We start from the raw sequence: 25,248 nt of genomic DNA, 5'->3' as shown, positions 1-25,248 counted from the left end.
AATAAACGTATATTGCAATTCAATTACAACAATGATATGTCGTGTATAGAGAGTATAAAATGTCTTGTTAAATACAAATATACCGTAAAATCTTGTGTATAATATATTTTTCACATTTTTGTCCGCAATTAAACTCAAGATTTTACGATAATCTTAACATAAAAATGCAAATAATCTTAAATCGATAAAACTAATAGTGTGCAAAAAAAAATCTTATAGAAATATTTCATTCTTCTGTGGATGTCAGTCGCTCGCCGGCCTGTAATTCGCGGAATTTATTAGTGTAGTACATCAAGAGTAGTGCACTTTTTGCTGTTATGAAAGACCATATTATTGCTGTAAATTTGATCATCTCAACTGAAACAGAATGTACGTGAAATTATGTTCAATATTTGTGTAATTATCATCTTACATTTATTTTCTAGAAACAAGTAAACAGTAAAGTAGACTAAAGTTACGCATCCCGACGTGAATAACCAGAAGCCCAGCCAGCACAGCTGTTTTAACTCTCGAGCTGCATACCACGTTTGTAATCCTCCATTTCCTTCCAATATTAGTAAATGCACAGTTGCGAAACTTATGATAGCTGAAATATATAAAAAAAATATTATTAAATATCTTCACAGCATCTTTAAATTAATATAAAAAAAAATATATATACAGTGGAACCTCGCTTAACGAGTACCTCGCATAACGAGCATTTCTCTTAAAGAGCAAAATAAATTATAAGAAAAATGTCTCGCTTAACGAGCGACGTTTCGCATAACGAGTTATGATGAGAAGAGAAGTCACGGATTGCGCGCCCGCTACCTCATTTTTAAAACTTGTGTACACATATTATGTGCATTTTTGAAAATGTTTCACTATACAAGTAAAAATACGAAAATTTTGGAACGGATTAAACACGTTAAACGAGGTTCCACTGTATATAACATCTTCATTCTATTTGCTACTCTCTTTTTTAACAAAATTACTATTTTTAGTACCAAGTTTGTTTCTGGATTTAATTATTCGCATACGAATTGCCTTAGCAACATAATTATTCCACTGACGTGACATATTGACCTATTTTGAACTTTAAACTTAAAGAAATAAATTACTTTTTTCCAACTTTCCTTGTGAATTAGTTAAATTTAAACTGATTACATTTAACGTAATTGAGATCTATGAAAATTTTATAACAATTTAAATACATGCAATTTGCACAAGTCGTCTCGTTTAAAGAATTTTAGTTCTCAGCTTATAAATTCCAGAAAATGTATGAATTCGAATACCTGTATTTAAATAAATATTCTTACATTTTATACAAAAAAAAAACAACTTTTGAATTTTTTTTATAAAAATTATAAATTAAGAATTTTTTTTCAAAGCGTAAAACTACATTTCTCGTTAAAACATATTTTTCTAATGCAGTTTAAAACCAGTTTGTTTGCATATTTTAAAATCTATAAATAATAAATATATGCCTATATAAAACAAGTTTAAAATTGTATACACAATTAAAGTTAATCAGAGCTTGGTAGATTTAATTCATGATTCTACAAATCCTCCCAATTGAAAAAGAGACAAAACTGAAATAATTCCGACCAGTCGAATTATAATCCTTGAACCATATGTGAATTTAATTTGGAAAACAGGAAGTGGTGACAAATCGAGTGCAAGCTTTACGTTTCATTGCAAAAAAACAAAGTTATTCTGAAAACGTCAGTAAAAATTAAAGGTGTAAAAACGAGAAACATGACCTTAATAGTAATAAACAATTAAATAAATTGTTACGCAATCTTGTTTTTTTTGTATCTAAAAGTTGAAATATTATGGATAATAAATGTTATTTATAATATAACAAAAATATTTTATAGTCAATCACCTAACAAGATTTACTTATGACAAAGTACACTTTTAATAATAAAAGACTTTATTGTTCAATTAACAACAGGAGAAATTGTTTTTAAACATATTGTAATAGGAAAGTTTATATTAAAGATGTTATAGTTATTCCAAAAATATTCATTTTAGTACATTTATAACTATAATTATAAGTTCTGGCGTTGAAACCTAAAAATAATAATTCATAATTTATATTAAAAATTAATAGAAATCTGAATTATTTGACACTTTTAGAAAAAAATACTAAGAGCATTTTTATTTTGATAAACTATATGTTTATATGTGCAATATATTTCAATTATGATTACATTTTCAATTTTGTTATTTAATGTAAAAGGCAATTTGTAAAGATGGATACGCCACGGGTTAAGTAGCGGGTCAAGTGTAAAATTATCATGAGTCCAGGTTTTTCCAGAAATGTGCATTTTTTGTATCTTTATATTAGTATCTTTGTATCTTTTTATTATAAAATATAATCCTTATTTTTCCTGTGTATTTTACTGTCATTGTCTTATATTTTGAAAATTGTTGTCCTAGTTTTCCGTATTGAAACATACTAGTCAAGTGTCAAATATGACAAGTTTGTGTAAGCGCAAGTAAAGTACTTGACAATTAATGACATTTACTTGTACAAGTTGTCAAATTTTTCTACTTAACAGATTGATTAAAGTTAAATAATTCTTTAAATAAACAATTTTATTGACTTTATTATACAATCAGGAATTGATTGAATATTTTGAAAACAATAAAATGCCAATTATAGGTGTTAAATCGGGAATGTTAATTTAAGGTTCTTTCTCCGTTCTTAAACGGAATTATTTATGTTATGTAATTCAGAGAGTCAATAAAGTTTGAGCAATTTGTCACTTATGTTTATATGAAATGATGTTGTTCAATTGTTAGATTATAAATATATTATTGATAAGTTCACAAGGAAGCACGAAAAGTTTCATTTCTAATAGCGTCAATAAATGGCCTCCAAATCAAGTTGCGCCTAGGCTTCACAAAGTCATGATGCGCTACTGTGTATTGATATATAAAACCACATTTGTAATCATTTTAAAAGGTACTCTGCATTTTTTTTTATTGTTTTCCTTTGGAAAATTATTTAGCTTATAAAATAAGTAAAGACAACCAAGAATAAGCAAGTTTATGAGTGTAGCCTTGAAATCTAATGTGCGAATATTGTGAGAAACCGAAGTTATGCATACTTCGATAGATATTTTTAACTATAATTTACCTGTAAATATTCCCAAAACTGCAGATATATAAAACTTTAGTATCAAAAACGCGATGCACGCAGCGATGCCGGCAATCGTGTAGATTATAGTTAGAATTAGCGCACCCACCCGCATTTTGAGCTGCGAATTGTTAAAGATTCAATTGAACACAGAATGCGGAATGAATTGGAATGAATGCAAGTTGGAGGCAGGTTCCAATTGACTCTGTATATGTTTACGTTTCCTGTCAAAATATGCAGAAGCATGCATCTGTTACCAATGGCTACGGTTCGTCTTTGACAGCGAGTCAGACATAACCTGAAAATAAGGTCCGATACGATCGTTCATTTGGCAGGAGCCGACGTACGCGTTTCTTGCTTTTGGACAAAGTTGTATTTCCAGCAGGAAGATGCCAGTGATCTACACGAACGAAAGTAATCCAGCTGGCCTGAAGCTGATAATCAGTGCGAAATTCGGTTCAGTTAATTATCAGGTGAAAATAATTGAATCAGCAGGTGAGAACTTTATAACCTATCATGTGTTTCCAATGCATATGCTTCAATAATATGAAACTTAAACTAACTTCTTTAATTATCTATCTACAATACCAATTTTAAGTATTGAAAGCTTATTTATACTTTATACCTATATTATAGAAGTTAGTAGTAAAATTGTTCAAAGTACATGATGCAATATTTCTAATCATTTCTTTTTAGATAAAACTGTTCCTGCTCCAAGAGTGTTACCATATGTTGAGACAGATCGGGAAACAGTAATCTTCTCAAGCAATGCTGGTGCTCAATACTTTTACCCCAATAAAGAAGTGGACTCTACAAACAGTGTGCAGCAATGGTTAGACTTTGAGGTTTATGAGTTGGCTCAGTCCTTGGCCCTTGTCATCGGAGGCTCTAGCAAAGTGCAAAAAATTAAAGATATTTTAAGTAGCAGTTTAAAGTTACTCAATGATAAATTGAAGGAAGGTGCACCTTTGAATGGGGTAAGTCTGATAATCTGATAAAATTTATTATAATTATTTTAATATTTAACATTTTCATAGAAAACCATTGAAGTTTGTGATATTGCTGTGTGGAGTGCTTTGTATCCTCTGCACAATGACAAGAAAATGTCTAAGGAGTACTTGGAACCTTACCCAGACATTTTAAATTGGATGACTCATTTCACTGAGAATACTTTTGTGAAGGTAGATACTGTTTAATTGCTTATATCATTCAATTATATTTTTATGTTTTATGAAACAGGAAGCGCTTGCTGAATTCAAAATCCTGGATGCGTTAACTTCTTATCAAGCTTTGTTGATTGGAGCTAAGTATACTGCGGTTAACATTAAGAGCTCCACCGAAGTTGCGACTGCTAATCCTGATGTTGTCTCACCTGAGGAGCTGAAATCGGCGGAGGAGGCGTTTAAGAAGACCTTAAATAACTTACCGAAACCAAAGAAGGAAGTTCATCCAATGTAAGTTTATCAAAAGTCATTAGAGTTGTCTCAATTGTAATTGTTAACTTTTTACAGATTGCCGGTAGCCGGTGAAAAAAATGTACTTATTACATCAGCGTTGCCTTATGTGAATAATGTACCGCATTTGGGCAATATCATTGGATGCGTTTTATCTTCCGACGTGTTTGCTAGGTAATAATTGTAATTATATGAGTTCCTTTTGGATGTTTATATGAGTTTATTACAGATTCTCTCGGTTATGCAATTGGAACACTTTGTTGATTGGTGGTACTGATGAGTACGGTACGGCCACAGAGACTAAAGCCTTGGAAGAAGGATTAACGCCTCAACAGATTTGCGACAAGTATTTCGAGATTCACAATAATATTTATAGGTGGTTCAATATTGGATTCGATTATTTCGGCCGCACCACAACACCTGAACAAACACGGTAATTAATATTATAATTATTTAATTACACGATTAATTATTTAAATATTTATTAATTAAATAAGATTTGAAGTGACAGATAAACAAGTAAATTTCTTTTAAGTTTACATTATTTTAACAATAGACTTTGCTTTAATTAGTATTAACAATTTTATGGTAAATGTTATTTCTGTTTACATAGTTTAGTTCAAGATATGTTCATTACCTTGAACAATAATGGATTCATGCAAACGCAGCCCGTTGAACAATTGCTCTGCGAGAAATGCAACCGGTATTTAGCAGACAGATTCGTTGAGGGCGGTTGTCCACATCCAGGATGTAACTACGAAGATGCCCGCGGTGATCAGTGCGATGGGTGCGGTAAACTAGTCAATTCCACGGAACTGAAGAATCCCAGATGCAAGGTTTGCCGCACGGCGCCGGTGAAGAGAACGTCCAAGCAATTCTTCTTGGATCTTCCAAAGGTCCGTATCTATATTTATAACGCTGGGTTAGGTAATTGTAAACACTGACTTTAGCTTGAACCGCTCTTGCACCACTGGATGGAGAAATCGTCGCAAGGCTGGACCAACAACGCTAAGGTTATAAGTAAATCTTGGATGAAGGAAGGTTTGAAGCCGCGTTGCATTACGCGAGATCTTAAGTGGGGAGTTCCAGTTCCGTTAGATGGTTACCGTGATAAGGTAAGGTATAACTAGTAATTAGTGATATCATTTATTTATTGTAATATTATAGGTATTTTACGTGTGGTTCGATGCTCCTTTGGGGTATGTATCGATGACTTCGAAATATACAAAAGATTGGGAGAAGTGGTGGAGACCTGCCAAGGAAACTGATATTACTTTGTTCCAATTCATGGCTAAAGATAACGTTCCGTTCCATTCTGTAATGTTTCCAGCTACTTTACTTGGTGCTAACAAAGGCTACACTTTGGTGTCTCATATTATGGCCACTGGTAAATTAATTGTTATTGATATAATTGAAATTAGACTTATATCTATATTGTTTTCTTCAGAGTACTTAAATTATGAAGATGGCAAATTCTCCAAATCCAGGGGTGTCGGTGTTTTCGGCACTGATGCTCAAGAAACTGGTATTCCAAGTGACGTTTGGCGTTTCTACTTACTCTACGTGAGACCGGAAGGACAAGATTCCAGCTTCAGTTGGGTCGATCTGGCGACTAAAAATAATTCGGAATTATTAAATAACTTGGGCAACTTCGTCAACAGGTCAGTGAATGAAAAATAATATCGAAATATTTGTATAATATTTAATGGAAACATATTTAGAGCTCTTGTTTTCACTGAGAAGTTCTTCGGGTCCACCGTTCCAGCAATGAATTTGACCGAAGAAGATTTAACTGTATTAGCTCTGTGCACTCGTGAATTGAAGTCGTATGTGGCTTCTCTGGAGAAGGCGAAATTAAGGGACGGTATTCGTTACATTCTGGCTATCTCCAAGCATGGTAATCAATACATGCAATCTACTCAACCTTGGGTATTACTTAAACGAACCGACGATGATAAGTATGATCTAACAAACTATAATAAATTGAAAAATAATAACGTTTGGTTTATGTAATTCCAGGCAAAGAGCTGGAACTGTCGTGGGTGTTTGCGTTAATATCGCCTGCCTCTTGGCTACTTTGATGTTACCTTACATGCCAGACAGCAGCAGAGCTCTTAAGGCTCAATTGAACGCTCCTCCGGAAACCAATATTTTGACACCTGAGTAAGTTTAAAGGCAAAACTTGATTTCAAAGTCTAATGCGGTTTATAATTTTAGTAACCCCGAAATTGTCATGTTCTTACCGGAAGGTCATAAAATTGGAAAACCAGCCCCATTGTTCAGCAAAATCGAACCCGCTCAAGTTGAAGAAATGAAGAAGAAATTTGGTGGACAGCAAAGCGACAAACCGTCTGCAGTAAGTGGAGATGTATCAGCGCTGGAAAAGGCAATTCAAGAACAGGTATATTTAATTCTCCCTTGTATTGAAAAAAAGCTTTTGTAGTCAAGTTGCTAAAAGTTTTTTAGATATTTAATATGAATATTGTAATTTAGGGTGATAAAGTGCGTGTACTCAAGAGCAGCGGTTCTCCAAAAACCACGTGGCAACCAGAGGTAGCTATCTTGTTGGATTTGAAGAAAAAGTTGGAAGCTGCGCAAAAGGCCGTTCCAGCATCCGCCCCAACCTCTGTCTCTGGAGATGTGGCTACGCTAGAGAAAGCCGTTCAAGAGCAGGTATTAAATAAATTAATTTAAAGTTAATAGCATCTAATGGGGTTTTTGATTAGGGTGAGAAAGTTCGTTCCTTGAAGAGCAGCGGTGTTCCGAAAGCGACGTGGCAACCTGAAGTTACTATCCTGTTGGATCTCAAGAAAAAACTGGAAGCTGCTCAAAAGGCTGCACCTGCGTCCGCTCCATCTTCTGGTTCTGATGATGTAGCTTCTCTCGAGAAAGCCGTTCAAGAACAGGTATTAAATCATTGAATTTAACGTTTAATATTACTTAATTAATGAAATTAATTTAGGGTGAGAAAGTGCGTTCTTTGAAAAGCAGCGGTGTTCCAAAAGCGACGTGGCAACCGGAAGTAACAATTTTATTGGACCTGAAGAAAAAACTGGAGGCTGCTCAAAAATCGACTGTAACAGCTTCACCAAGTACCAATGGTGTTGCTATTGCTGATGTTAACGAAATACAATGTGCAATTGATAAACAGGTAATTTAAGTTAAATTAAAATTGAAATAGTTGTTGATTTTCGTTTTGTTTGTTACAGGCCTTATTGGTAAGGCAGTTGAAGGAAGGCGGTGCAGCGAAAAGCGAATGGTCTCCGCAAGTAACCATTTTACTTGACTTGAAAGCTAAGTTAGCAGCGGCTACCGGACAGCCGTCGACTGGCGGTAAAAAGTCGAAGAAATGATTTTTTTAATTTATTTTATACCTTAAGAAATGAAAATAAATTAATTTAAATATCAATCTTTATTTATTACTGAATAATTGCATAAGTTGTTGCATCTGTTTCATAGAATACGGGCAATGTTTGTAATTCTTTTTACATAGTTTCTGGTCGTGGTAGTCGCCAAGCGCTAAAGCCTTCTTAATCTCCTTCAAAGCCCAATTCGTTCCTTGCGAGTACCTGAAAATCTCTGATTAAATATAGGTTCAACCATTTTACTGTTTACCAACTTTATTCTGTCCAGCATAGAATCATCAGCTCTTGTTGCCGCTAATTGACATACGTAACTTCTGGCGCAAGTGGATGGATCGTTGGTTATGACCAGTTCCCAATCAATATCACTCTATAATAAATTTATATTTTATGTCTGAATAAATATAACTCGATTTAAATGTTTACTGTTTGTTGATGTATATCTCGCTTTGTGAGTAATTTTGTTGCAATGTCGAACAGTTGTTTAGGACCGCTGGGTCTGTTATTCTGCATCCAATACAATCCGGCCAATCCCAGCAGCGTGAGAAGTATCAGTTTAATGTGATGAGCTTTTGTAACGCCCATAATTGCTAATAAAATAATGGCGCTTATCCACTTCATCTACAACAACAAATTACATTTCTTTAGAAATTATACATTCTTCAGTCAGATGTAAAACTTATATGTATAATCGAGAATTATATTGCATTTTGTGAAATTTGTGTACATTAATATTATAAAATTTGTATAGTTAAGAAAAGTAAGTACAAAAAATTCAACTACTATGAATGAAACATGAGTGTATATATAAAATTAAATGAAATTGAAAGGAGTGAAATTGTGAATTAATTTAAGTATTTGTATACTGTTCCTTATTTTCAAATAAGTACTAAAGAAAAGAGAGTTGTTATGTCTAGTTCGTTGTAAAGAAAGTGAAGTGATTGAAAGAAAAGTGTGTAGCTAAATACTAAAAAGTAACTATTGTATCAATTACTGTAAATAATAATACAAAATAACATCATATTAAATATATGTTTTATATTATTTACTTATATTAATGCAAAATAGTGAAAGTAAAAGTAAGATCAAAAAGTATAATTTAATTTAGATCTGGTTGTAAAAAAATTGTTCGAAAGGAAATCATCAAATATCTATAATAGTTTGAGAATTATATTCACGGTTACGTAGATTAGAAAAGTGTTTCTCAACCTATAAGTTGCGACTCAAAATTGGTTTGCGTTAATTTTTTAATGGATCACGAAATGATAGCTGTCATGACGTAAGCATGATTTGAATATTTTTATAGTACATATTTTGACATAACAAACAAATTTTCAGAATTTCAACTATTAAGATTATTTAACAATTAGAAGAGAAATAATCTATTTATTATATTATTTATTATATTAGAAGATAATAAAAACTAATCATTTAACAATGTATAAAGGTGAACTCACAAATATATGAATTAAACTTTATATTTAAGTATTATAAACAAATAATGCGTCTTCTTTTAAAGACCTTATGACAGCTTATGACAGATGCCGGTGGCAATCGTAAGCCCGACAACCGAAATACCGTCAATCAAATTCCCGACAACCATAATCCCGACTATATCAAAATCTCGATTGTATTGAAATCCCGACTTTATCAAAATCCCGACTATATCGAAAATGACTACAATAACATTTTTAAATTATTCCGGAGCGTAGTGACTTTTAAATTGTTATTAATAATAAATAATAACAATGAATAATCTAATTGTATTTGAGATTATTTCATTATGTTAAGTTTTATTATGAATAATTCAACAAAATCAAATAAATTAATAATAATTTATTGTTATTAATAATAAAAGTGTAGCACAAGGTGACTACGCTCAGAAATAATTTTAAAATGTTATTGTAAACATTTTCTATATAGTCGGGATTTTGATACAGTCGGGATTATGGATGTCAAGAATTTGATATAATCGGGATTTCGAACCTCGGGATTTCAATAGACGGTCTTTCGGTTGTCGGGCTTGCGATATAACCCGACAGATGCATATCTCTAAAATAAAGAAGTTTAACTTATCAAAGCGGTTTGTTTTTCTCAGTACTCATAAACGTACTGACTATTAAAGATCAAGTAGCCTGCCAACAACTTGATATTTCTTAGAATATATCTAATGATTCGAATTCCGTACGCTCACATATAAATTAAGTAATTTAAGTTATGAACTTTTTATTAAGATAGCTGTATAAGTATTTTTTCTCAATAAAAAAAAAGAATATGTTACAAAATATAAATCTGGACTTACCTCGACAGTGTATGATGCTTGTTTGATTTTGAATAGAATACTAATCTGCCGTATATCCACTTACGCACTTATAACATTTATCGGGTTTATACAAGGGAAAGTTAGGTTTGGGTGTGAGATGTAGAGAGATGGCGATTATTTTAAACCAGTTCAAAAATGTATTCGAAGCAAATACACATTTATTTTTTTTATTATTATTTGTTACTCGTCTTGTTTTTTTTTTTGCATAACCGATATTAAGTTTCTCTTGCATATATGTAAGCAACTAGTCTTTATTGCCAATGGAATATAAACGATAAACAACTGTTCATAATAGATTTTAGTGTGCGTGATATTTTTTTCGCGTGTTGTTCGTTTGTTAATTACAAACGAAATTAATTAATTATGAATGAGTACGAAAAAAAAGATAAAGTGAAAATGTTCTGAAAGTAAAGAATTACTGTCGCTGTGCAAACTCTCTACTCCGATGGATTTTCTTTTTAACACGGATATAACGATATTATGTATAGATTTTGTAACAGAACCTATCAAAATTGAGCTCCAAATAATTCAACTTTATTTATATTGTATTGCATCATACATTGCTTAACGAATATTATGCGTTCCACAAAATTTCTTTATTAAGCTAAACTTCCTTACAACAAAACTTTGTTATCAAAAGTAACGTTGAACAAGGTATGACTGTATTTGATATTACGTAATACATATGCTATGTAAATTAATAAAGTAAATAATATAATGTTTCATCTAGTTTCAAGAATCGTTCAACAATCTCGAAAAAATATATGTTTTGTTCGTCTGGTCATTCCACTACGCTAATTATTATACAAAATTGTTTACATTTTTGATTACACATATTATGACTGCAGTGTGAATTTATCTATATAGTATTGAAAGTAGACAAGTTAAATTATTACAATTTAATTTATCTCAATCAGTCTATATTAATTACATTAATAGATGTATTAAATTAACATATTTCATTACCAAGTTCATAAAATTGACAAATTTAACTATGATAATTAAAATTAAATTGAAATGTTTTGTAATGGTAAAATATTTGATTTTATTTTTAATATTTAAAACAATTTTATTTGCTGAGACTTTGTACCAGGATTCGCGCTATGATGCAATCATCATTCTCAAAATGAAAATGAGTCAATAACAAATATACAAATAGGAAATAGTATATCAATTTAGCTGATAAGGTTTTATCAAATTATCAAAGATATTCCCAACAAAATTGTATTCGATTTCTGAATACAATTTTGGTTATCGAACATATTGGCATATGATACAGCGAGTATGGTTTCAGTTATCGAACATCTTTAGTTATCGACATCTTTTAGAAACAAATTAATTTCGATAAATATACGTCGATTTGTCTGTCCTATGTTTTTATAGAACCCTTAAATATGCAGAAAAACCTTAATTATGTCGATGCAACATAGGCTAAATGTACCATAGAAGGTGAAAGCTTGCAGATATAAAGAAGAAGTATAAGTTTATTATTAAGTAACCAAGTAAATAATTTCTTTATAAAATTTATTCTAAAAGTATGTAGAAAATCTGAAAATGTAAACAAAAATTATATTTTTATAAAAATGATTTACGAACGAATATTAGTGAATAGAATATTTTCTTTGTATAATTTATTGTCAAATTATTTATAAAATGTATATATTTAAACTTTGATATTTAAATGATTCAAAAGTATGAATTTGTTATGTTTTAAAGTTGAAGAAAGATGAATCAATGAAAAAGAAAACATGTTTTGATGCTGATGTGCTCGGTTTTTGGTTTATAAGAATATTGATGCGCAACGTTTATGGATGAAGCTGTTAGTCATATTCCTGGTATTAACGAAAATTCCTTAAACCATCAATTCGCGTAGCTGAGAGGAGTGGGATGTGAAGTGAGTATAGATTTATATATTTATATAATGCTGTACATATATACTAGCCTATTATCACCAAATTAGATAAAAATGGAGAGGCTTCTTGTTATACTTTGTATGTTATTACTAGTTGTTCTTGAAGACTATCGTCTTAGTTAGTGTCCAAAACCTATGGTACAGTTTTAATTGAATTCTGTTTGAGTACATCTGCATTTAACCATGAGAATAAGTTTGTTTGGTTGCATATAACCATGGATGAGAGCACGTGGTGTATCCAAGGTATGAATAGTGGGAGGTTTGTTGTTGGTACGCCGGCTGTCATATGTGCCGCTGTCAAGTCAAATAAGAACAGTTTAGCGTAAGAAGCTGTGCTGCGTACATGTGAAATGGGTGTTTGCTGGCCCGCACAATAATACCATCCACAAGTGTTTAAGCCGCTAGAAGACAGCAATTGCTGATCGCACGAAGATGTCGACAGCTCTATTGGCGGTCATCGCTGTTATAATATGCGTACTATTCAGGATGCTGAACGTCCACAGCCAACCGCAATTGCCCTTCGTGTGTTGTGCAGACAGATCCTTGCTGGAAACCGTACAGAAGATCGCACCCTTGATCACAGAACCGTACGTCTATATTTCTCCATAACATCCCTGCAACATACATTTAAGTTAATCCTTATGTATTTAATCCACAAACACACTTAATTCTTAACCAAACTTAAGCAGCGATCATTCGCCGGCAATCCAAAGCTTCCGCAGAATGTTACAAGCATCAATAGAAAATTTTGATTCTTAAAATAAGATTTATGTATTTCAGGACTTGTATTATTAGAAATGGTTGAGCAATGTACGCAGCAGCATGAAATTCAAGAAGTTGCATTTATGTTGCAATATGTTTATTGTAACAATACCAATAGATATTTCACTTAACGTATATATCAATTTTTGAATGGTTTTACAAAACATTATTTACACCGTGATTCATACAATAATCTACACCAATTATCACTCACTTGTGTTATCAGAGTTTGTTTCGGAATTCGTGCATTTCGAATTAGCATGAACACTTTTATTATAGTGTTCAAAGGAAACGTTTGAGTAGTTAAACATTGCGACCTTGGATTTGAGCCATCTCGAAGAACCGTATATCTTTGGCATCTATTATTTCGGTCATGCGATGTTGAGAAGTGATTGCGTGTAGGTTGGATAAGGGACTTTGTTGCATGCCATGCCTCTAGTTTTTATGTGTATATTATCTAATAAGTAATTTATTAGGTAATAGCCGGTTGAATTTACTGAAATTTGGTACAGAAATATTCTATTATTTCGATCGTAGATTTTCGGCTATAATTAGGATTTTTCCGAACTTTCCCGACACATTTAATGAAATGACTGAATATATTTCTTTAAAAAAACCATACAAAACTAAAATTTATTATATCACTGTTACATAACTCGAGAAAATATTTCCAAACAGAGATTTTAAACTATTAGATATTAATAAGGATTAATTGTCTATTCGACATTGACGTTAAATTACTTTAACATGCGTTTGAGTAACTAACATCTAAATTACATAGGTTATAGGTAGTTTCTACTTTGATTTAATTACCGCAAGTTTTTGCAATTATCAATTATTAATAATTCAGCCTATTGATTAATTGTAATATGTTTTAATCGTAACATAATTTCATATTATATCGAAAATAAATTATGAATCATATCAATGAATAATATCATGGAGTTCAGTACAAATAGCCGGCGCGCGTTCCCATTAGCTTAGTGCTACTAGTTATTCTGAAAAGAGTTGAATCTGGAAGATTCGTATTCAGGTCAAACGTTTTAGGAATGTTTCAGACTGTTTACATAATTTTGCTATTGAAAAAATATATATGTGAAGTTAGATTGAAAAAAAAAAGTTGTTTTTCGATCAATATTTTACTTAGATTAGATTGTTATGACAACGCTATCAGAATTCGTAATATTTTCTGGGAACCAAATTTAATACAAAACCACAAGATTAAATATATTCTGCACTTACATATACACATTCGAGTAAAAATATTATAAAGCAGGGGTTCTAAACTCAATATAGGGACACTAAATGACCTTGTCAAAAAAATGTTATAACAGTAAAAATACAACCAACTGTGGATCGCGCTGCAAAAAGGTTGAGAAATGCTGAGAAAACAATTGGAGACATGTATTCTGTGAATAATTAATTATTGCTAAGATTGTCTATACCAGAGGTTCCCAAACTTTTTTTGTGTCGTAGACCCCATGCCATGTTTTTCTATTTTGGGTAGACCAGACCCCCTACTTACATGATATTGATTTTTTTGTAAATTTATTATTTATATTAGGACATCTTTATAATTATTAAGATCTTTGCTCTGAGAATGCGCGTATGCTTGTAACAAGATGATACTGGTATATAATTATATGCAGGTTTTTACAAGTTCAACATGCAATACATGACTTACAACTTACACAATTTTATAAACATACATAATATTTTTTTTTACATCATAAGTACTTTTATAAATAATGTATATGTCTTTATATTATAAAATAGTATAATGTAAGTAAACTATCAGTGTATGTTGAGATCTACTATCGTGGACCCCCATTTTCATTTCATGGACCCCCAATTTTTTTTTCGCTGACGTAGACCCCTTGCAGGTTGTCATAGACCCCTGGGGTTCGATATAGACCACTTTGGGAATCACTGGTCTATACCATTGATATTGAATGAATGGACAATAGAAGATATGTTGTAAGAATATGATTCGAGATTGCTTTCAATTGTGTTCATAATGAAACAATGATTTCTTTTTAAACAAATTCGTTTTTTTTTGCACTGAAAAATATTTTGAACACGTTATAAAACCGTGATTTTAATTGTTTAAATAAAGTAAACTATATAAGTATTTTGAACTTGATTGATTTGATTCCAATATTCGAACATAATACGTAAAGGGAAATATTATTATCTCTATTAATTACTTAGATAATAACCAAAATATTCAATAGATAAAACATCAATAGGTGGCATTTCATTAGTCACTCATTGTTTCATATAATTATACTCTTTAAACAAATACAGATTGATATGACTAATACAAGTTTTGATATTGCAAATGTGAATTACATAAAAAAAGAAGTCATCGTAGCATATCCAAAGTATTGTACTTAAAATTTGTATAGAATCTAAAAATATATTTGATAAATTTTAGCGTTTATTTAAATATGATTTCACAGTTAGTATTTGCATTTCAATTTACTTTGATTGATAAGAAAAAAAATTTAATATTCATAGAAATTATATCTATTTTACTAAGTTGTTTTGCACTACAAATTAGCGACTAATTGTGCAATGCTCGCGTTTCTTTTTAAAGACATAAATATACGTTACCTGTGTTATTAAATTGCATGAATCAGTACTAATTTGCAGTCCGTGTTTCGCAGAATCGGCGCATTTTCCTATGAAACGAGTTTGATACAAATTCTCAGTATTCAATGAACAATTCTCTGAATGATGCTTTCATTTTGGCAAAAACATGTAGTAGTTGGCTAACGAAAATTTGACGAACGAAATTTCAATGACATTGACATTTGTATGTTATAATAGATTTCCACTTATTTATATTTTTTTTCTCAATGTACTTGTCGTAGTTACGTAAGAGTAACGCGTTCTAAAGGTTTTAATCTAATCTTAAAAGCGTAGTGGGTTTCAATTCTTGTAAAACTGCTATCAAGTAGATTTATACAAAAAAAACATGTCTGGTAGTCAAGTATTTTGATAGCTTTATCTCTTTGAACCCTTTTATGTTTCCTCTTGTGATTTACCAACAGCTTTTCGGTTTTATCGATTAAAAGATTTGTATCATTTCTATATCAATTTAGACTTCTTGTGTTTAATTATTGTTAGTTTGGGTTCAATTCATTTAACCTAAGTAATACTACTTTTTATGAGTTTCCTATTATGATTTACCAAGCGAGGTCAATTCGGTTTTAAAAGATATTTGTATTATTTCTATATTCATTTCACTTTTTGTATTTAATTAATGTAAATTTTGGATCGATTAACGCAACAACTGTTTAAGAGGGAAATGTAATAAATACAGATTTGAATATTTAGTGAATTATCATCAATGAAATTATATCACTTTCTTTGAATGTAATATGTTATTATTATTGCATACGACAAAAGCTTTCTAAATGTGGTCGAAGAAAGTGGATCTTTGCAAAAGTAGAATATTAAATGAAGAATGTTTCTTTTCTCATTGACAATGATAATATATATTATGTTGTCTTCTTCGCACGTGTTTTCATTTACAAATCATTGAACAGCGCGAGCCGAACGTCTGTAATTACGAGCTGCCATGAATTAAGTATGTGTATATTAGTGAGACTCGTTACTTTAGCAAATTATCACATGTGTAATAGAGTGTTATTATATTTATTCTTCTACTTCATCACCCATCCAAGTACTTTCCTTGAAACAATCTACTTAACTGTCACACATTTTGAAACATCGATTACGACGCCATCGCTATAGGACAATTCAAATGCCATTCGTCTTATGAATATTAAATTGAAACCATCGATTTATGAACAGTTACATTAAAAGCAATTGCGAGCATTTCAAGTTCCTTCCTTTATTATTTATTAATGACTGTTTTCTTTCATACTCTATTCATTTTGAAAATATGGGCGTGAAATTAAAAAAAAGACGAAAATTACAGCTTAACATTTTATATAATTATGACGCGCCTTAATTTTGTGACCCAAAATAAAAAAAATGTATTATACATGGACCCAGTTTTTAGACCCCAATTTTTTTATACATGAGGAAATAATGTAAATTGCAATGTTTTCAATTGTTGTTTTATTATTTCAGACAGTTTATATCGATTACATAACTAATGAAATGTGTTAATCAAAATGTAAGGATTCTTCTTTAATCTTTCACACTCTTCTCATTTAGCCTGTGCTTTTTTTTCAAATGTTTCTCAACCTATGGGTCATGAAATGGTAACTGTCAACTTGTGTCAAGTCGAGGAATCAGTGAAGTACTTTTATGGTCGCAGTACGTGGTTGGGAAAGGCTGGGTTAAATCATTAGGTTTATACCATTTTTATTTACTAATAACTGCTGAAAGTACTTACACTAGCCGACAATCTAACTAAATATCGTTGTTTCTCAGTATGCTTCGATTGTTTCCAATGTGATGGTCTATTATTATTTTTTTTTATTGATTTATTGTTTGTGCCATGCATTTCTTTATACATTGCTTTGATAACCAGCAACCGTATAAATTGGCCATGAAATAAATGAGTATGTGATGAACAACGCAGTAACTTAATTGATTCCTGTTCCAGTATTAACTTTAGTGCCTTTTTATCAACACTTTCAATCATGGCACAAACATTTACATTACTATTTTAAATCATATTTAATTTACAAATATGTAATGTACACATAATTTATTTAATTATATCTGATTATTTAATAAATTAAACTAAACACGATAATTGTATAATAATTTGTTGAGAAATTGTACCATAATTACGGTCTTATTTAATCAAGAATTTTATATTTTTTACAGCAGTGACATTAAGTGAATTGAATTACGTGCATGTTGGTTTTGGCATGTTGGATGTATCATGATATCTTTTTGCACGGTTTTCATTTCGCGTGAATTAGTAGCAAAACGTACAAAAGCATATTCGCTTTGTTGCCACGTATTTACAAAACACATATTTCAGTAAAAACAAAAGTTACACATAATATTTATTATTTTCTCATAGAAGAGAAAATATTTTGTTAAAAAGAATGGAATTTAGTCTCTGTTTTTGTTATAACTGTTGGTAAACATAATTTTATAATTTGTACTAGTAACTGTATTTGTTACATGAAATCTTTTCGAACTAGTAGTAATCGATTGAACACTTATTAAGACTTATTTTTAAGTAAATTATATTCGTTCAAAGCTATATGTTCTATCTGACCACTGCAAATAAAAAAAACATCATTTAAGGGTACATTCATTATAAACATTTTTATTTTGTTTTTGTCCAATTTTTAAAAAATGAGGGAACAAAGTATCTTAAATTTGTCACGACCATTCGAGTACATCCGCACTACACCTTTGTTAACTTTCGAAGCAGTGAACAATCTCTACTCAAGGCATCCACTAAAAGTTTATATTTAATTAATGGCCATTCATTAAAATATAAACAGCTTAGAGGAAATTTAACGTTAGTGATGTGAAGAACAGCTTTTGTAATCTGCTGAAATATGATATTAATTATGTTATCTTGCATAATATTTTTCGTAAAGTATAATAATCTAGAAGCAGTAGATAGAAGTAACAATAACAATGCCAAGGTTACAATACAGATGTCTAGTTAAATAAATTCCTCCTGTAATTTGTTTACTCCTTTATGAGATACGTCCGAATACTAAGTATTTTTTCAGTATCATTAACGAAAACATTGTTGCATTTTACTATTTCCTGCAGTGCTCAGCATTTCATGTTGAATGGAGTGTTCAAATATGTATTCATCAGCTTAAGCCTCAGACCGTGAATTCTTGATCTCCTTTACAAGTTTCATTGCATGAACATCCACCGATTACATCATGTTAAATCTTTCGACAAAAGCCACTCATGCGAGACACGATCGACCCTTCTTCAGTTTCTGCGAAAATTCCCTCCTTTACATAAAACTGCTTAAGGGCAGAAATACCCTGACTCATGAAGTGGATAAGATCTCCGATAGAAAGGGGATGATTAACTTACATCGATTTTTTCTTCATTTGCACGTCAACTCGTGGAAAACTAAATCGACTCATTTTCTTAACTTCTAAACCATACTTTATTTTTAGTATGTTTATTTACTTAGCGCACATTCGTTTTTCCTAATGATAAATATTTTCACTCGACTGGAATACATAAACACAAAGTAGATTAATTTGAGCGTTGCATTGTATCACGCGCAATTCCTTAATGATACCATTATAATGTTGTCGTTTTCGGCATCCCATATCTATAGCGCGTGAGAGAAAGTATTTGCTCATCGGTGAATGACATGTTCAGTATTATTTTGACTAGCTTAATGAAATTTGGTAACCAAATGTAATTTCGAGGTCAAACTTTTATGCTTATTTTTTTTGTATTCGACCAAAAAAATATCTAGTACACAGATAGTTCACAGTAGTTTAAAAAAACAACTGTTTTTGTAATAATATTTAAAAAAAAACAGTATTTTTTATAATTGTTACTTCCAGGAAATGAAAAATCATTAATTTAGAAAAAAATGCGGATATAATTACACACTAGAAAGTTTTCATAATGTTATTATTTTTCCGTTGTATGGATTTTATAGAAGATGAAGGCATGTCTATTATTATTCATTTTTTTTTTCAATTTTATGTTTATAATGTAGTGTATATAGATTTAGATTACAAGAACTGTTTTATACGTAAATGTTATTTGGTTATTGGTAGAAAAATCGCTGTGATCAATATTTGTTTTAAAACTGACTCAGTTAATTTCCACATAATTTTTGATACGCCCTGTGTCGTTTGCTATATTTAGAATTATACGTCAGCACGTACTTTTTTTTAAAATTATAAACAGAATGCTTCAAAGGTTTACTTGTAAATTACGCAGAAAATTTATTGCAAAAATGATATCTGCGTCTGCTCCGATTACTTACATAATTAGATTATTATCTGAAGACTATTATTTTAGGTTGTGGTAGGCTTGTGCGTGCGTGCTTCAGAATCTAAAGGTTTCATATCATAAATAATAGTTATTTACTTCTATTTATAAGCTTATTTTTTTTATATATTGTACAATCTTGGTGTAATATTGTTTTCGAGTTAGGTTTATTAAAAAATCTTATAAATTACAATCTTTACAAATATTTTAATTAAAATACTGACAGTTTTTTTTGTATTAATAGGAGCAAAAGTGATAATTTATTTCAAACATTTATTAAAAAATGTATTAAAATGATGACCCCAATAAAATCATAGTTATTTATAAGGTCAAAGAATCTCGAAATAAGATTCATCAGTATATATCTACTTTTCTATTATTGAAATATTTAAAATATTTGATTATTTAACATGAATTATTTCTTTCCGACAACAAAAAATAATTTAAATGTATTAAAGAGTTGGTGCATACTTTCAAAAATTGTGATCGATTGTTGCGACGATAATTCACGAATGCCTGTCGGTAGAGAAAAGTAAAGAAAAAGAACTAGAAAGTATTCTTTAAAGCCGCATGTAACAAATTCATGTTTATGGTAGAATACATTGTATTAAGTTCGTATATAAGCATGGAAAAGATTACTTATCCTTCTCGCTATTATGCAGATTTGAGAGACCACCTTGGTCACGCGAAGAACTTTTCTGTCCGGATGTTTCGAGCCCATGCAATCCATTTGAATCCGAAGCTATTACATAATCTCGCATACTGGCAGAACAGAATGCGCTGGATAAATTAAAATAAATTGAAGGCCGTTCGCTGTGTGTCATAACCCAGTGATTTTTTTTTTTTATTATTAATGATTATTTTTGAATCATTGTTGTATTTTATTTTTAATTGTTGTTCTTTTTTGGTTTGTTTTATAGTTATATACCAACAAGACTATGGGGATTCAGCGGCCATATCCAAACAATCCTTCACAGCATCGTTGGCAGGGTTCGCTGCCCTTGGCCAATTGGCGAAAGAGTCTATTTGACGCTGAACGATGAAAGTACTGTGACGTACGATCTGTACCAGCCGTTGGGAGCCATAGCGGAAGGTACGTAATCAAGTCAAATAGTTTGTTGTTTCGTTTCAACGAGAGCAGCAACTGAAGTGGACTCTGATCACTCGAATAATAGTTATTAAGCCTAATTTCAATTGAATTGCAATTGATGTAAAGCAACATTTTGATATGAAATTGATGCATGCGTATTTTTAAACAGATGATATCACTGTGGCCATAGTCCCTGGCATTGGAAACACCTCCGAGAGCGTGTACATTCGAACATTTGTTCACTGGGCTCAATGTCATGGGTATAGGTGTGCTGTTCTGAACCACGTCGGCGCTCTGCGAAGCGTTCCCGTTACAGCGCCTCGGATTTTCTCATATGGTAAATTTGGTGATATGCAGCGACGTATTTGGAGCTTCAATTTATATATTTTTTTTTGCATCATATTTCTCTTTTTCTAGGACACACGAATGATTTCCACGAAATGCTCACGAATCTTCTTACGAAACATCCGAATACGCATCTGATCTGTGTCGGATTCAGCTTAGGGGGGAATTTAGTTACCAAGTACATGGGGGAAAAGGATAGGGAGAGATCATCGCAAATCATTGGTGCCATATCCGTTTGTCAAGGCTACAACGCTATCAAGTATATCCTTTTAGTAAATATTAAAAAAATAGTTGCCCTAGCGGTTAAATCAATTTATTTTAAACGTTCTTAATTGTAATGCTGCTGTTGTTCTTTTAACCTTGTTTGTTTTGTTGCAGGGGTACACAATTTTTGCTCAACTGGCAAAATTTCCGCCGATTCTATTTATACATAATGACGGAGAACATGAAGGGGATAATCCTTCGGCACCGAAACATTCTTTTGGCTGACGACGTGAAGAATCGTCATCATCTGGTGGAAAGGGAGATAATGTCTGCAGCGACTCTCCCCGAACTGGACGATGCTTACACAAAGAAGATGCACAATTTCCGCACCATCACCGACCTCTATAAATGGAGCTCGAGCATCAATTACCTTGACAACATCAAATCTCCGATGTTCTTCATCAACGCCCGCGACGATCCGATCGTTCACGAAGAACTACTTGAACCTATTAAGAAATTTGCAGGTATTTAAATTAAATAACCTAACGATTTTTGATAATTACATGTTCTTCTTTTGTGCAGGATCTCATAAAAACGTGATGTATCTGGAAGTGGCACACGGCGGTCACCTGGGTTTCTACGAAGGTGGTTTGATCTACCCGAACCCCGTGACATGGTTAGACCGCGCTCTGGTTGCACTGATCGGTAGTCTGGTGTTTAAACATAACGAGTTGGCATTGAAGACTGCAGCGTAAGCGCTTTTGATATCTGTATAATGAAGAATAAGTTTCATTAAGTATATACAATATATATTTTTTTAAAAATCAAAATTAACACTAGGGCAGCCCCGTTTATTCATTTAAACTGTTCTGTTTATTTAACGTGATGTGATGTCCAAAGTAACAAATGAGATAGCTTTTTATAAATGTTTTTTAAATGAAACTATATATATATATATAGATAGATAAATAATGCAGGGTGTCTAAATATTATAGATGAGTGTGTATACTACATTAGCGCTTGTCTTGGATGTTGATGTTTGAAAATTTTGCAGTTTATGTATTATAGTATTACTACATTACTAGTGTATTTGATGCAGGCTAATTTGATAATTCCATTCGACGACCGTTGTTTTTGTACCACAAACAAATTATAATTATTTATGGACCAACAATAGTATTCTGGTTTCCTTCTATGTATTTATTTATTTAATTTCTATTCCAAGCGAATATTGTGATAATAGTTTTTAACAAGTGCGTTTTATTTCAGATTTTTAAAGAATACAATAAATATATGAGCATTTATATAAATATATATATATTTTTTGTAATATATTGTTAAATTATATTATTCATATTGTGTTGAAATAAATTTGTTTTTTTTTGCTTCAAACTTTGATAGCTTTTAATTCGACCCCATGAAACTAGTCTTAACTCTATTTTCGTATCGCTGTATTTAAATTATAACAATTATAATTGCAGACGATTAAAAACATACTTAACACAAATTTGTTCATTTAAAAAAGTATACTTAATTAAAAATGTACAGGAGATATAAGAAACTTCATCTAAACTTTAGGTTGTAATCTCTCTACCCGAAGTAGTTCTTAATCTAATTAAGTTATATTATATAGACACGTTATAAGAGAATTCTGTTATATGAGGACTATATTGTTATTCCGCGTTATATGGAAACCGTTTTATGAGAGTACCGTGTTATAGGAGGGTTACTGAATATTAATTTTGCAGTAAACTTATAGTCAAAACTAAAATATGATTTATAGACCATAAACCATGTTCATAATACTTATAGTTATTTTTATTAAAAAATATATAGTAAGATTTTGCTTAGTGCTTCTTCGATTAATGCTGTTTCGTTATAATGCGATCTACTCGAAGCCAAAATAAAGCATTAAATTTACCTATATACTATATGTTAAAATGACCTATTTACTACATCGTATAGGATTGCATTTTAAGCATTAATGCTTTAAAGTAATTCAATACAAAAAAAAACTAATATTATCCATTTTTATTGATATTAATTGATTGAAGAATTGCGTAATATTAACATGGATTCAAAATAATGTTATTCTGGATTAAAATAGAACTTGTGGATTCCCATACAGAAGAGTTTTTGTAACAAAACGTAACTGTGAAGAAGTTATACCTTGAATTTTTGTTGATATTGATAGAAGTTGATGGAAGAATGGCGGGAAAGCGTAATATTAACGTGGATCAAAAATAATGTTATTCTCGATTAATATAGAACTTGTGAATTCCCATATAGAACAGTTTTTGTAACAAAACATAACTGTGAAGAAGTTATACCATGATTTTTTTATTGATATTAATAGAAGTTGATTGAAGAATCTCGGTACAGCGTAAAATTGACGTGGATTCAAAATAATGTTATTTTTTTATTAATATAGAACTTGTGGATTTCCATATAGAAGAGTTTTTGTAAGAAAACATAACAGTGATGAAGTTATACCTTGAAATTTTTATTGATAATGATAGAAGTTGATTGTAGAATTGCGGGAAAGCGTAATATTAACGTGGATCAAAAATAATGTTATTCTCGATTAATATATAACTGATGGATTCCCATATAGAAGAGTTTTTGTAAAAAAAAACAATACTGTGACAAAGTTATACCTTAAATTTTTTATTGCTATTGATAGAAGTTAATTAATGAATCTCGGTAAAGCGTAATATTAACGTGGATTCAAAATAATGTTATTTTGGATTAATATAGAACTGGTGGATTCTCATATAGTAGAGTTTTTGTAAGAAAACATAACAGTAAAGAAGCTATACCTTAAAATTGTTGCGGCAATAAATCAGTCATAAAGAAAAAATAACTTTTAGCAATATCCTACTATAACATAATTGAATCTATGGCCAGTAGACGTTTGCTATATATTTTTTGTAAATTATATATTTTATATGGGTCATATCACAAGCCCGACAACCGAAAGACCGTCTATTGAAATCACGACTGTATCGAAATCCCGACTATATCAAAATCTTGACAACCATAATCCCGACTGTATCAGAATCTCGACAACCATAATCCCGACTATATCAAAATCTCGACTATATCTAAAATTTCTACAATAACATTTTTAAATTATTTCGGATTTGATACAGTCGCGTATTTCGATACAGTCGGCATTTTAAAAGTCGGGAATTTGATTGACGGTATTTCGGTTGTCGGGCTTGCGATTGCCACCGATTTTATATTAATATTATATTTTAACAAATAATCAATTAAGCACTTGATAAATAATTATTCCAGTGTATTAATTGTTCATAATTTATTATTATTATAAATTAATTAAAATTACTCATTAAAATTATTAATTAAAAATTAATTTGAAACCTTAATGTTTTTTTATTCAAATAATCGAGGTTGTTTCAAGCGTATGAATGTATAATTAATTAATTTATTGCTATCCCAATGAATCCTACTATGATGCATTTTATATAATTACGAATTGAACATTAGTTATGTAACAAATTGTTAATTGCAAAATGTATTGTGTATAGGCAACCAAATATACATCATTTTGAAATTAGGTTTAAAATGTTTTTAGTGATGTGAATATTAAGATTGAATGTAACTTTTATTATAACTAAATGTGATGATAAATCAAAGAGAAAACTTGTTATTTTATAGTTTGTTGACATTGAAATACACGTGAATGAAGAACAAGGGAGTTTAGTTTACGGAATTG

At 30.9% G+C, this 25,248-nt stretch overlaps 4 protein-coding genes across 4 annotated transcripts; 2 read left to right on the top strand and 2 right to left on the bottom strand.

Moving 5' to 3' along the window:
* LOC108556989 lies at nt 1-3,331 on the bottom strand. Its single transcript, XM_017913351.1, has 3 exons — nt 3,128-3,331; nt 413-586; nt 1-357 (listed from the first exon to the last, which is right to left on the bottom strand). Exons 1-3 carry the CDS (start codon nt 3,240-3,242, stop codon nt 227-229), a joined length of 420 nt encoding a protein of 139 aa, XP_017768840.1. The 5' UTR covers nt 3,243-3,331; the 3' UTR covers nt 1-226.
* Nucleotides 3,332-3,430: 99 nt separating this feature from the next.
* LOC108556988 (methionine--tRNA ligase, cytoplasmic) lies at nt 3,431-7,949 on the top strand. The gene is made up of 17 exons (XM_017913350.1): nt 3,431-3,622; nt 3,824-4,104; nt 4,165-4,308; nt 4,367-4,581; nt 4,639-4,755; nt 4,811-5,014; nt 5,195-5,477; nt 5,532-5,696; nt 5,749-5,968; nt 6,029-6,242; nt 6,303-6,539; nt 6,601-6,744; nt 6,799-6,982; nt 7,075-7,254; nt 7,308-7,487; nt 7,544-7,732; nt 7,791-7,949. Exons 1-17 carry the CDS (start codon nt 3,517-3,519, stop codon nt 7,932-7,934), a joined length of 3,207 nt encoding a protein of 1,068 aa, XP_017768839.1. The 5' UTR covers nt 3,431-3,516; the 3' UTR covers nt 7,935-7,949.
* Nucleotides 7,950-7,962: 13 nt separating this feature from the next.
* On the bottom strand, nt 7,963-8,564 carry LOC108556984. The gene is made up of 2 exons (XM_017913345.1): nt 8,370-8,564; nt 7,963-8,313 (listed from the first exon to the last, which is right to left on the bottom strand). Exons 1-2 carry the CDS (start codon nt 8,562-8,564, stop codon nt 8,122-8,124), a joined length of 387 nt encoding a protein of 128 aa, XP_017768834.1. The 3' UTR covers nt 7,963-8,121.
* Nucleotides 8,565-12,459: 3,895 nt separating this feature from the next.
* On the top strand, nt 12,460-22,797 carry LOC108556990 (abhydrolase domain-containing protein 2). Its single transcript, XM_017913352.1, has 6 exons — nt 12,460-12,765; nt 20,791-20,963; nt 21,130-21,297; nt 21,378-21,564; nt 21,684-22,033; nt 22,092-22,797. The coding sequence occupies exons 1-6, from the start codon at nt 12,611-12,613 to the stop codon at nt 22,262-22,264; spliced, it is 1,206 nt and encodes a 401-aa protein (XP_017768841.1). The 5' UTR covers nt 12,460-12,610; the 3' UTR covers nt 22,265-22,797.
* Nucleotides 22,798-25,248: the final 2,451 nt, after the last annotated feature.

The sequence above is a fragment of the Nicrophorus vespilloides genome, unplaced genomic scaffold (assembly GCF_001412225.1).
Source record: "Nicrophorus vespilloides isolate i.1.1-1 unplaced genomic scaffold, Nicve_v1.0, whole genome shotgun sequence".
In the NCBI taxonomy this organism is placed as follows: Eukaryota; Metazoa; Arthropoda; class Insecta; order Coleoptera; family Silphidae; genus Nicrophorus; species Nicrophorus vespilloides.
The sequence above is the reverse complement of the archived record's forward strand: the minus strand, read 5'-3'. Positions and strand labels throughout refer to the sequence as shown.

Coding starts and splice junctions, on each gene's coding strand:
- LOC108556989 (XM_017913351.1), bottom strand. CDS start 3,242: ATGCGGGTGGGTGCGCTAATTCTAACTATAATCTACACGATTGCCGGC. Junction 587..3,127: donor AGTTTTGGGAATATTTACAG/GTAAATTATAGT, acceptor TATATATTTCAG/CTATCATAAGTTTCGCAACT. Junction 358..412: donor CTTGTTTCTAGAAAATAAAT/GTAAGATGATAA, acceptor ATTCTGTTTCAG/TTGAGATGATCAAATTTACA.
- LOC108556988 (XM_017913350.1), top strand. CDS start 3,517: ATGCCAGTGATCTACACGAACGAAAGTAATCCAGCTGGCCTGAAGCTG. Junction 3,623..3,823: donor GAAAATAATTGAATCAGCAG/GTGAGAACTTTA, acceptor ATTTCTTTTTAG/ATAAAACTGTTCCTGCTCCA. Junction 6,983..7,074: donor AAAAGGCAATTCAAGAACAG/GTATATTTAATT, acceptor ATTGTAATTTAG/GGTGATAAAGTGCGTGTACT.
- LOC108556984 (XM_017913345.1), bottom strand. CDS start 8,564: ATGAAGTGGATAAGCGCCATTATTTTATTAGCAATTATGGGCGTTACA. Junction 8,314..8,369: donor GAGATATACATCAACAAACA/GTAAACATTTAA, acceptor AATTTATTATAG/AGTGATATTGATTGGGAACT.
- LOC108556990 (XM_017913352.1), top strand. CDS start 12,611: ATGTCGACAGCTCTATTGGCGGTCATCGCTGTTATAATATGCGTACTA. Junction 12,766..20,790: donor GCACCCTTGATCACAGAACC/GTACGTCTATAT, acceptor TTTGTTTTATAG/TTATATACCAACAAGACTAT. Junction 20,964..21,129: donor GTTGGGAGCCATAGCGGAAG/GTACGTAATCAA, acceptor ATTTTTAAACAG/ATGATATCACTGTGGCCATA.